Source organism: Hyposmocoma kahamanoa, unplaced genomic scaffold (genome assembly GCF_003589595.1).
Source record: "Hyposmocoma kahamanoa isolate Upper Pololo Valley unplaced genomic scaffold, ASM358959v1 93, whole genome shotgun sequence".
Taxonomy (NCBI): Eukaryota; Metazoa; Arthropoda; class Insecta; order Lepidoptera; family Cosmopterigidae; genus Hyposmocoma; species Hyposmocoma kahamanoa.
Genome location: NW_020654810.1, coordinates 15,597,848 through 15,611,208, shown reverse-complemented (window position 1 = coordinate 15,611,208; position 13,361 = coordinate 15,597,848). Strand labels below are relative to the sequence as shown.

Genomic DNA, 13,361 nt, shown 5'->3' with positions numbered 1-13,361 from the left:
AATAATAAAAACCTCGTAGTGAATTGTTTTAATAACAGAATATCAATAATATGTATGCTTACAAGATCAACACTATCTCAAAATAATCGTTAACAACAGTCATCAAAATATACAAACAAACAGGCAATCTAAAGTAAAAAAAGCAAAATTTGGCAAGATTTATAAATAAACTACTTAAATAAGTCAATTACATGAAATATTTGGGCTATTGTGTGATTTATAGACAAAAAAATAACACATGCATGTGCAATGTAACATTCGATTGATTTGCACTTTTTCTAAAGCCACATCCCTTAATGCTGTAGCGTCGCATTTTTATTAATACCTAATTATTGTTACTGTCAAGATGTTTGTCCAATTTAATTATAATACATGCGAATAATTCAATAGTACATTCGTTTTCACATTTGATGTACTTCCCTTTGACAACGGTATCATGTACCTCATGTACTGCGAAATGGACACGGTTGGCATTTAAAATGATGTAAGTATTTTCGATTCCCGTGTTGGACACAGACCAATATAATGCTATCTCTTTTGGCTTAAGACGGCACGTAATAGTTAAACAAACACAATGACATGTTTATGTTTTCGACGTCGAAATGCATCATATAAAGTCCATTTCACGAAAGAAGTCCCGCAGACGCAACGCTGTATTCGCGCGACATAATGTTGCCACGGTTAAATATGGGGAAATCAGGGGAAATAATTTATAGTTCATTTACTTTCATTTTATTAACTGAGTACTCGAATAGTTAAAAAAAAATGTTTTTAATAGAATGTATTTTTAAAATAAGTACCTATTTGATATCCATACTGCTAAGGTCAGATTAGTGAAAAATAAATCTTCCTGTAATTTCTAAAATATAAAATGGAGATATTCGACCAACTTTAAATTAGAAAATAAAATAACATTTAAAACTTTTATTCAAATTTTTATTGAATAATTATGATCATGATCACTGTCAGAAGAGTGAATAGAAACAGAATCAGATTCTGTTTCACTATCACTAGCCGTGGATATAATAAATCGATCCATTTCTTCATCCATAAGACCATCATTTTTTAAATATTCTTCCTCCAAATGCTGTACATGTTTACATTGAACTGCCCAATCTTCCGCTGTAACTGTCTCAAAAGCCTCTTCTGTTAGGCGTACAATTTCTTTTGGATCTTGGCCCACGTTTTTATCCGCTACCCGTCTCTTTACAAGGCTCCACATTTTTTCGATCGGATTGAGATCGCAGTGGTAAGGCGGCAATCTTAGCAATTCATGATTGTGAGATTTTAATAATGCATCCACGGCATATGTAGGTGGACCCTTGTTTTGTTTAATTAATTCAAATAATACAGCTTTTGTCCAAGTATCTTCAAAATATACTCCCTTTTCTCGCAGCCATTCCTGCATGTCACGTTTAATACTTGACATTGTAGGTGCTTTATTTATTTGAGTGCAGTGATACGGAGCGTTGTCCATTACCACAAGTGACCTTTCAGGTAGGTTAGGAATGACTTTTTCACTCATCCATTTCAAAAAATTAGTCGAGTTCATGTCATCATGGTAATCTGAGGATTTGGATTGGGATTTGAACATTAACAATGCACCATTAACAAAACCATTTTCAGTTCCCGCATGAGCAATTATCCAACGACTCCCCGATGACTCTGACACGAACATCCCAGGCTCCTCCTCACTTTGCCAGCAACTTTTGGCATGATAAGTGTTGTGTATATAGGTCTCGTCTAAATATACTACAGGTTTTTTCTCCACATTGCGATTTCTTCGTATTCTCTCCAAATATCTTGAACGCCATGCAGTAATATCATAACGTTCCATTAGTAATTTACGTTTCGATTGGCATCGCTTATGCTTGAAACCCATGCTATGCAATATACGGTGCAATGTTGTGATGCTTCCTTGATAATTTATGTCTTCTCTCAAAGCTGCACGTAATTTAGGCAATGTAGGTAATTCCTTCTTCACAACATAAAAACTGTGAATTTTTTGACGAATAGCGCACAAATCAAATCCATCCAAGTCGATCTTTTTGGGATGCGGGCGGCTCTTCCCTGGGGTGACGATAATTTTAGAAGTACTCGCCGCTGTTGCGCCTTCTTTTGTAACTCTCGTTACAGTTTTCTCTGACACACCTGCAATAAAATGAACAATTAAAAAAAAAATTCAAACAATGATTATTTTCGTGTTTAATTACATTATTGTTGAATATAACTTTACAAATTTTTGTTGTGTTGTGTTAATTCCTTTTCAAATTTTCCTTAATAAAAATCGTGCATTAAAAAAAACTTAATTCCAATCCGTAAATCAATCGGGAAAAAATCTGTATATGGCAGCCCCAAAATTTACCTGTCATGGCGGCGACTCTTTTGCGAACATTGTTTATTGGTATTAAAACACCGTGATTCTTATGTTCCGCTTCACAGAACTCCTTCACCTTTAATATCATTTCTCGACCTGCACTTTTTACAACTTTTGGCATCGTAAATAAACCTCATAACGCACTAATCCAATAATAAACTCACTAAATGTCTACCACAACAAACACACCTTGATAACATCGACAAACGACAACATGGCCGATCTCCCCATCTGTCAAATTTAGTTCCACAATTGTCCGCGGGACTTCTTTCGTGAAATGGACTTTACATATAACGTCTGATTTATATATGTCAACGTAACATGTCCTTTAGTTTCCATAGCCTAAGGTTGGGATAGTGCAAAAATTCATAGTTTTCAGAAAAAGAAATATTTTTCCTGTACACGAAAGCGATGGAGAAATTATTTCTTTTTTATTTAGGATTCTTTTTTTCGCTGTTATCTAATTATTAAATATCGTTTTTCTCTGTATTTTTATTTTATAATTCACTCTAAATAAAACTTAAAAAGACATTTCTAAACGTAGAACATAATATGAGCCTCCGAATATGAAAGCATTTTTCTAATTATTATTTTTTAGAAATTTTGACGGAAAAGTTTCCACTAATATGAAATTTTTCGAGAAATTACCCAACAGTAGCCACACGCAACTATCTAATCTAAATTAAGGATATAAAATAGGTTAAATTTCAATAAATATATCAATGACAAAGATAAAACTTTTATTGCAATTGCTTTATACATAAATTAACATCAGTAATATATATATAATTTAAGTAGTAAGGGCAGCCCAAGGTGGTGACATGGGCGCAGGATTTTGTAAATAGGACATGACCACTGCAGATATCGATAGCATGAAGGAGCTCACAATCTGGAAAGAAATTGAAACTTAAAAAAACATATTTAATTTTCTACCATAAAAAACGTTATAATGGTGATATGAAAATGGGTTGCAAACAGGAATAATATCTAATGCATTCTACGTACTCATAAGTAGCCAGGATCCACATACAGCATTCAAATGTAGGGTAGAAGGAAGCACCTTTGAACAGGGGCAACTTAGAACAAAACGCTTGCGCAGTCAGTTTGAATGGAAATTTAGTAGGAATTATGTTTATGATATGGCAACACCGAGCTCCACCTCAACAAGTACAACTTGATTGCCTCTCCCGATCGGAAACTACGTCTTTACCGAGTCGAGGTGTATAATATTGCGGATGGGCTACCTGATCGGATCGATTCAGATTTGAAATAAAATCAGGGACCTCGTACGCCTGCTCATAGGAACATTAATATGCAACTGTGGAAAAAGACCAAAGACTTGAACCAGCTGTGAAGTAAAGAACGCGAGATCACAAAGGAACAGAAAAATAAAAATTATATAATATTATCATTAAAAAAGACCGTTTTTTAAATACACGATGCGAAAGTTCCATCGCGGCCGCCGGCCGCCACGCGATGTCCGCCCAGTTACCACGCTTTTTGAATTCTATTTACTAGGCAACAACATTTAAATTCCTCAGAATAATACAACCGCGCGGCCGCCGCGTAGATCAAAGACCAAACCCGCCTGGCCCGCAAGCCCGAGACGCTCATTTAAGTTAACACGTAAAAGCTAAATAAATAGTGATTATTTTGCCATAACAGTTAGATGAACGCGGTCGCTGCGCGGCTACCGTGCGGGGTGAGCGCGATGACATTCGTGTCGAATAAATGCGCTCTTATGGTTTGATATACCGCCTCTGAGCAGAGGTCCTGGGTTCGAATTCGGGCTCGCACTTCTGAGTTTCTAGGAATTTATGTGCGAAATTGAATTTGAAATTACCATGAGCTTTTCGGTGAGGAAAACGTTGTGATGAAATTGCAGATTTATATATAGATATCGAAGTAGGTTCACAACTTTCGGAAAAAGTGTGAAATCCCAACCCGCATTGGGGAAGCGTGGCGGTCTATGGCCTAAACCTTCGCCAGAGAGGAGACTCGTGCCCAGCAGTGTGACGTATAATAGGTTGCTAATAGAGCTCCACACAGTTGTAAGGATATTACAGGAAGAATATAGATAAGATAATGGTGAGTTGAACTTTGCTTGTCGTGTGGATTGTTTTATTGCTATGGTCTGTCTTTTTTGAAGACAGTAAAATGACATGCCAGTTTTCGTGAAATTTTAAATGAAATAAGGAAACGTTTTACTAAAAATGTCTGAATTGTGAATGTTACGATAGACGTTGTAATGATTACTGATTGCGTTATTGCCATCTTTATACTTATTTTGACAGTTGGCCTACTAGTATCGAAATCAATATTTATTCATATACATACAGTGGTGGTCATATAATTAGAAACACTGAGGATCATATTCCAGAACTCTACTCAATGCTCAAGTCAGGACTTGCGTATGGTTTAAAGCACTCGACATCATACTCAAGTCCCTGCCCTTAGGGTCGTATTTCCAGTGGTTGAAATCATACTCAGATCCTGACTTGAGCAATGCTTTAAATCATACTCAAGTCAGGACTTAAGTATGATTTAATGCATTGAAAATCATACTTGAGTCCTTGCCATTAGGGTCGAATTTCCAGTGCTTGAAATCATACTCAAGTCTGCTCAGGTCCCGACTTGAGCATTGAGTAGAGTTTTGGAATACGACCCTTAGTCACTTGGTAGTCTTTTCGGGTCGTATTCTAGAACTGTACCCAATGCTCAAGTCAGGATTGCACTGGAAACACAAGCACTGGAAATACGACCCTAATGGAAGGGACTTGAGTATAATTCCGAGTGCTTTAAACCATACTCAAATCCTGACTTGAGGATTGAGTAGAGTTCTAGAATAAGACCCTTAATGTAACTAAATTGACCTAGGTCAATGTGTAACTAACATTAAAAGTATGACTTACGTTCGAAACTTGAATTTTAAAACTAAAATACATTTTTCGCAAGGTCGTCATATTATGCATGTGCTGCAGTAACAAGAAAAATCGATCATTTAGAGTGTTCCGAAAAGATGGTATCTAACGCCACTGCACATTTCACAAAGCATGGAACATCGAATAACGTGACAAGAACAGGTCGGCCAAGGACGACAACTATTCTCAACTATTCAAGAAGACAAGCTTATGATTCGTTTAACTAAGACGGACCCCTTTAAAGGTTCTAATGTTATTAGAAAAGAGGTATTTTCACAAGACGAAAAAATACCCATTTATAACGCTTAAGTTCCAGAACACTGCCCTTATTATCTCTAAGAGTATTGGGATATTAGGAGTCGACATTATGGACGAAGTCCAGTTCCGGGATCATTAGGAGAGAAAAGCCAAACTGGCTTCTAAAAGGTGTCACAAGTGGTCACCGACTTTAGTTATAAAACACACGTACGACCTGTCATATGGAGTATTGCTCGCATCTCTGGGCAGGAGCTCCAAAATAACACCTTGACCCATTTGACTCCATCCAACGTAGAGCTGTTCGTATTGTCGATGATCCCAAACTCGCAGATGGTATGGAGCCTCTTAGCCTACCGAGAGATTGGCTCTCTGTGTGTGTTGTATCGTCTTTATAATGGGGAGTGCTCTGAGGAACTTTTCGAACTAGTGCTACCGTCTCGTTTCTACCATCGCACTTCCCGCCAAAGGAGTAGAGTCTATCCCCACATCTTAGATGATGCCTGGCATTGTAAGTCCACGCGGGCATCTCGTTCGTTCCTTCCTCGAACCTGCAAGATGTGGAATGATCTTCCACCTGAAGTGTTTCCTTTGCGCTATGACATGGGGTCTTCAAAAAGCGTGTGTGCAGGGCTCTTTAAAGGCTGGCAACGCATAGGCAGCTCATCTGATGTTGCAAATGTCCATTGCAGGCGACAATGACCATCTCCCATCCAGTGGCTCGTCTGCTCGTTTGCCTCCTTCTTTACTAAAAAAAATGACTACATTCGAAACGTGGACACGTTTCTAGACTAGTCCGTAGTCGGCTGGTTGAAGGAAATTATTTGGAAGGGTTGCCAGGAAAGTCTTGTCTTCTTGGCAGACAACGCACGCAAATATGTGCACGCAAATATAGGCAGTTCATAATTGGAAAAAAAGTTTTATTTACAGATGAAACTAAAATAAATTTTGTAAATTCCGACGGAAAACGATATGTACAAAGGCCAATAAACGAGATTTTGAATGACAAGGTAGAAATGTTAAAGTGTGGGGATGTTTTTCGGGAAACGGGATTGGTCTCGTGTGAAAGATTGAATGCCTGATGGATCAGTATCCCATGTTCCGATGAATATTTGCCAGTGACTTGGATATTTCAGAACGATAATGACCCAAAGCATACAGCACACAGTGTTAAAGCGTTTCTCAGACAAAAATCGATGACAGTGTTAGAGTGGCCTTTTTTTTTTTTTTTTGTAGGGGGGGAAATCTTTATGGATACCCCTGAGCCCAGGGAGACTCAGGGGTTATGTGGGGACTCTCCCTCCAGACTTGAGGGCCTACCCCACTAAAACCCCCCCGGGTTTCCCTCTCGCCGGTTGAGTCGGCGCCGTGGGATCAGTGAACATTCACCACGACGCCGCCCGGAGTGGCATGCCAATAGCCTGGACTGAAATCTAATAAAAAAATTGTATATTAACTATATGTACAATAACATTGTCGCATAAACACATATCACTAATGTCAACGAACTTTAGGTACTACGCTTTTATAGAATCTTGGAGATTTATATGAATGAATGAAACATGTAAAAAATTGATAGAATCAATGCCTCGTCGTTGTAAAGCTGTAATCGACATCATCATCATCAACTCATTTACACGTCACACGGTTGGGCACGGGTCTCCTCGTCGGCGATGGATTAGGCCACAGTCTGCCACTCTGGCCCAATCGACAACAACATTTATCCAAATTATTTGGGGTTTTCTTCACTATGGTCATGACTTTATTTAAGGAGAAACCATCTTCCCTGTTGAAATTAGGATGTTTTTTAATTTCAATGACCAATTTTAATTTCAATGGCAAATGCTCGCGCGAGCATGTCATGGTTAAACCTACACATTCAATGAAGTTTGACAAACCCCAGGTCCTTGCAAGAGTCTGTTATCTAACCAGGATGCCGCGAGAGGCCAGAGAAGATGGTTTCTCTGTACTACCAGTTTGGGATCCAGTATTTCCTCTAATGAAAAATCTCAAACAGACATAAGACTGCAGTACTAATTAATATGTTTTAGTTTATTCTAATTTCTATTAATAATTCATAATAAATTGAACTTAATAAAAATTCATTCAATAAAATAATTTGTAACACTTAATGTAGTGTAAATTGGAATGTGATCTTTGTAAAATTAAAAATAAGGTATTTAATTAATAACTATTGTAACTATAGTGAAAAAATAGGGTGGTTTCCATCAATATTAGACATAACTGGTTGAAGACTGTACCACCTCAGTCAACCGTGACCATGGGACCTGTAAAGGGCCCGAAACGTCACTTTGTTTGAAAAAACAAATATACGCGATTTAAATCCGGAAAAATAGTTTCATTTCCTATCTACCAATTAATTACTTAAGAAGTTTAGATTTTATTTATTTTTATATTACAGTTAATAAGTCAAACTTTATTTGCGTTTTGGTTCCGTCTAAACATTTTTTTTGTAATAGTTCAGTGATTATATATTTAACTAAACAGATTTAAGAACTACATATTATATTGCAAACATTTTTGATAACAAGTGTAATAAAAATTATTGGCAATAAATAAGTCATTTTCATTTAAATTAATTAATTCAAAGGTGCTCCAAGCGGGTTCAAAGCTGCGCCAGGTGTGTTTAGTACAGCAGTGTTGAAAAAAAATCAAAATTGTGTATAACTTTATTTTTAGAATTACTTACCTGTTTAGTGTCATCAGAAACTCTAGAATTAGCAAAACTAATGCTAGAACAGAAGACAGCTGTCCATGCGCACCATTTAAGTCTCATCATTAGTCCACACATTGAGAATACCATCCCTGAAAACAGTCATAATTAAGGTTGTTTATGCTAATAAAAGTGACCCTATACAATGAAAATAGATATATGTCATAGTTGAATTATCAAAACCAGCCTATTGTTATTACTGGTTATCAGAGTTTTAACATGCAATAAATGAATATGAATATAATGCAAATTCCTTTTGTAGCTAAATTTCACTACATTTTGAAAGAACAGATATTTGAGCTTATTATCATTTAATTAAATAAAATTTATTTGATTGTTTTCAGTCCTAATTCTGATCCAGCTTTGAGTCGATTTGTGTATCTTGTTTTTATTGTGACCAGGTGTGAAAACCTACTCTCACATAGGTAAGTTGTCACAAAAGGGAGAAGGACCATTGTACCAATTCTGTGAGAATTCAGGATATTCTTCCTGTCTTCATCATGTATATCGGACATACGAGCTAGCCAGTTAACTGCCACAACACAAATAATGTTGCATTGTCACGAATCCCCTACGATTAACTGGTGAACGCTTGGGGGTTCACGCACCCCACTTTGGGAAATCCTGTTGTAAAGGAACCAATTAGGGAAGATAAAATGGAGGAATTTAGGTGTATCCAAACATACCTACCTAAAATGTTCATGTAGTCTGTTGTGAGGTCCTCGGCTGGAGCAGATGTTGGTGGCGGCGGTTTAAAACGACGCTCGCGATCCGCGCGACGAGGATCTGATGTCAATTGCATCTGAAAATAAATAGAAAATCATCAAATTAAGTATAACAAAAAATACTTTTTTTAAATAACTAGTATGTACCCACTATATACTACTAATAATTAAACCTTTCGTCAGCTTTTAGCTTACTTGAAAGCCTGGTTATTAGTTAGAATACATTACATTTTGGTTAACGTCTAAAATTGAGTCCAAGAAAATTAATTATGAGAAACAAAAACAACCTTTTGCGTTTTGAGAACTGGCCCACAAATAATTGATGCTTTGTAATTACAGTGGTAGTAAAATAATATACTGGATTCAACTAAGTTTAACGGTGAATTCTGAATTCGAGATAAAAAACTATGAAGAGCTACAAAACTTAGAATTCAAGGAAAATAATTTTTTTTTAAATTTATTAAGGCTTTGGCAAAACCATAAGCCTAAACATGAAGTTTAATTGTTTCTGTACATATGGCCGCCGCCGCAAAGAGGATAGGTAATTTGAGGCGGCGTGCTTCGATTGACTCGGGATTCCTTAGAATGGGCCGGTACGGGTATTTTAGTTCGAGATTCGTATAATTTCGCGTTTTAATCTTCGGTTAACGTACAATAGCACTATCCTATTCGATTCGCTCTGGACCTTTTGGAGGGAAAAGTTACGTTTTTATTTTGACTTTCAATTATTTTGTGAAATCTAGTTTAAAGTGGAATAGGATAGTGCTATCGTGCCTTAATCGCAGATTAAAACGCGAAATTATACGAATCTCGAACTAGAATACCCGTAGCGGCCCGTTTTAAGGAATCCCGAGTCAATCCAAGCACGCCGCCTCAAATTGCCTATCCTCTTTGTGGCGGCTATATTTACAGAAACATAATTAAACTTCATGTTTACACTGATGGCTTTGCCAAAGCCTTAATAAATTTAAAAAAAAAACTATCCTATTCCACTATAAACTAGATTTCATAAAATAATTGAAAGTCAAAATAAAAAAAGACACTTTTCCCTCCAAAATGCCCAGAGCGAACCCAAAAAAAAGAAAGTAAACTTTTTTAAAGTAAATTTATTACGTAACTTAGCGCTTTTTTTAAAAAAAAGCATAAGGCACAGATTACTTAGGGTTAAGGCATTGAATTCAAAGTACTTTGTGAATTAAATTATGGATACGCAAAATGTAAGGGAGCAAGCACTATACACCACAAACTAAAAATACAAGATATACACATTAGTACGACATTAGTAATGTAGCTATCTCTTTTCGGTACATTTTGTATATAGTACCGCAACGTCAAAATTGTTACCTAGGATTCGTTTCTCACGTGTATTTCGCTATCACTTTTGAATCGACTCATGGTGGATGCGCTCGCTGGTTTTGAAAGTGAGCTTATTATAACAGTTCTCCTATGTGTTGTATGCTCTAAACCTTTAATCATCATGAGTGAGGTGAGTGAGGTTGGATATTTTCAAGATATGTCGCCCATTTGTCAGAACATTGTATTGTGTTATATATTATTATCTCGATGTTTAGAGATAATACATTGTTTTGGCAACCCGGCGATATGTTTTCTTTTTACCCTTGACGTAAGATGTATTCGTAGTATCGGTTTTTCACTTTTAATGTCTAGAGTGGCTAAAACGCTTACCGTGAAAAGCCAAGAGAAATAAGAAAAAAATTGTTTTTCACTTGTCATGCTCATAAAGTTCGTATTTATGCTGGGTGTAGGCTGTATAAAATATAGGATTTTATGTTCTAGTGCATAAAATAAAATACCATCACTGAATATGTCTAATTGCTGTAATTTTACGTTCAATTCTAATTAAATAATCGTTTATTTGCAATATTGCTATTTAATTTTCTCGCAATCGAAGTGAAAAGCAGAGTGTATAACTCGTTCATAAAACCCATTTTACTCTCGACTTAAGTATCCACTCGTAGGATATACTCGTCTCGGGAAAGTTGGCGCGTTTTATGCACTTACAATCTACCTCATTGTTTTAATTTTATTTATTTTTGGCGAATCTCTAGTACACAAGAAGGAACTCTTTTTAGGCAAAGTACACACAAGCATGACCACTGCAGACCACATCAAGCTTGTCACTTGGATAGTTCTTGTAGTAAACGATAAAAACTTGAATTTAAAGCGAGTGACAAGCTTAACATGCTCTTGACCCTATTTATGGCAGGTAATATCTTAACATGTTCCCTGTGCAGCTCGAAATCAGACATGGAGCTCTCACGTGCAATTTTTTTTGCAAATTTGTTGGAATTGGTGTATTGTTGGCTAAAATGGAGATGTTTTATTACAATTCTCGGACGTCTTCCATTTTTTTTGCGTGTATATATGGCCTATTACACCTTGATCTCTTATATGTTCTATCATAGTTTTGTACGTTTCTGTATTTTTTACGTGAATTACCAACTGATTTTTGGAGACAGTATTGAAAGTATATTTTTCTTTACCCACTTTCTTATCCAACAGTTCTTTTAATTTTTGCAGATCTTTATTACCATACAAAACTATTGGTGGTGGTTTGGATGGTTTTTTCTTTTGGTGTGAGGTCCTCAATGTCAGACTCAGCATTAACTTCTAGTCCAAAGAAGCTATTCGAGGTTTCAACCCTTGGCTGGGTAACAAACGTGGACGGTTTCACGATTTTATATGTGAGTCTGTTTGTTTTTCGTCTTTATTCTCGGCCCGTTTCGGCATTTTTGGGTGAGATTCCTTCTCATCGGGTAAACGTATTCGCTTTAAGTTTGTTTCTTTGTTCACAGAGACTTGATTAGGAGACTGGGATAAAGGTAGTCTTTGTCAGGGGTGTTTCGGATTAACCTGCGCGTCACTTTGGTATTTGACGTCAAACATACTTGGATGAAATGTTTGTTGAAAATATTTGGTAGTTTTTTCTGCTACCAAACTTGGGCTATTGGTAGAATTCATGGTTTTTAAGTTGGTAACACCACTAAAGTCATCCTGACTTTTTGAGTTTGACACAGCAAAATAAATATGATTGATTATTGAGGGTAGATTGAGGGTCGTATTCTAGAACTCTACTCAATGCTCAAGTCAGGATTTGAGTGTGGTTTAAAGCACTCGAAATCATACTCAAGTCCCTGCCATTACGGTCGTATTTCCGGTGCTTGAAATCATATTCAGATCCTGACTTGAGCATTGAGTAGGGTTCTAGGCTCGTATTCCAGAACTCTACTCAATGCTCAAGTCAGGATCTGAGTATGATTTTAAGCACTGGAAATCATACACAAATCCTTGCCATTAGGGTCGTATTCCCAGTACTTGAAATCATACTCAAGTCTGCTCAAATCCTGACTTGAGCATTGAGTAGAGTTCTGGAATACGACCCTAAGATCACTATAAATCAAGGTTATTTTCCACTGGAGATACTTTACACTTTTAACTATATTTCACTTCGTATTTCACGGAAATAACACTTGTGGTTTATTTTTAGCCCTTTATGTACAAATCAATCACACAACTGCTTTAGAAATGTAAGTTTTTATGTAGTTTTTAATGAAATTTTCAAGAGCACTTTGTTCGCAACTCGACAATTTAGCAGCGCTCTACAGTATAATGGCAAAACACTCTTCACAGTAAATTTTTCATAATTTTTAAAATTTTCTTTGTTGTATTGTCCTTCATTAACGATAAAACCTAAGAATTTGAACTTTCTATTGCTTTTTGTATGTTTTTAGTTGTTATAAGCAGATAGAGTCTGGGGTGGGATCACGTTGAATCTTCTTTAATATTTTTGTATCTACTACCTAAGGTGTACAGTAGAAGGTGAGACTGAATCAATAGGTTTAACGTCAGTACTGTCAAAAGCACTTAGCACGAGTTAGACGTGTATAGAGCAGCATAAAAAACATATATTGTTGTAGTTTTATGTTGATTTAGGTACGTGTTTATTATATTACATAAGCTTAAATCAGACCAGAATTTGATTCTTAACGTAGCTTGTATTAAATGAAAAGTTAACTGGGTTGTGTTGCAGATGGGTATACCTACTAAGTAAAAATTAGTGCCTTGATGAGCTTGCCAATACCACCACCACTGCTGCCGCGCCGCAATGGCAGTTTACAATGTGATGTAATAGCAAGAAAATGAAATTGAATTTTTGTTTATGTTACTTGATAAAGTCAGCTTAGCAGACCAATTGTTTTAAGTTATAGTGGATACTTTTTTATTATTCAAAAATTGTTTCTGTCATGAAACAGCGAAAAAGTAGGTAACGTAAAAAAAAATTAACAACAAATTTTTTATTAGAGTAAAAATTATTGCAGTAAACATTC

The 13,361-nt window shown here is 36.3% G+C and overlaps 2 protein-coding genes across 2 annotated transcripts; both read right to left on the bottom strand.

Annotated features, from left to right (window-relative positions):
- Nucleotides 1-928: 928 nt before the first annotated feature.
- LOC113237071 lies at nucleotides 929-2,317 on the bottom strand. The gene has a single exon (XM_026473331.1). The coding sequence runs from the start codon at nucleotides 1,880-1,882 to the stop codon at nucleotides 929-931; it is 954 nt and encodes a 317-aa protein (XP_026329116.1). The 5' UTR covers nucleotides 1,883-2,317.
- Nucleotides 2,318-3,124: 807 nt separating this feature from the next.
- On the bottom strand, nucleotides 3,125-9,412 carry LOC113237484 (protein Asterix). Its single transcript, XM_026473977.1, has 4 exons — nucleotides 9,300-9,412; nucleotides 8,978-9,089; nucleotides 8,264-8,379; nucleotides 3,125-3,266 (listed from the first exon to the last, which is right to left on the bottom strand). The coding sequence occupies exons 2-4, from the start codon at nucleotides 9,087-9,089 to the stop codon at nucleotides 3,168-3,170; spliced, it is 327 nt and encodes a 108-aa protein (XP_026329762.1). The 5' UTR covers nucleotides 9,300-9,412; the 3' UTR covers nucleotides 3,125-3,167.
- Nucleotides 9,413-13,361: the final 3,949 nt, after the last annotated feature.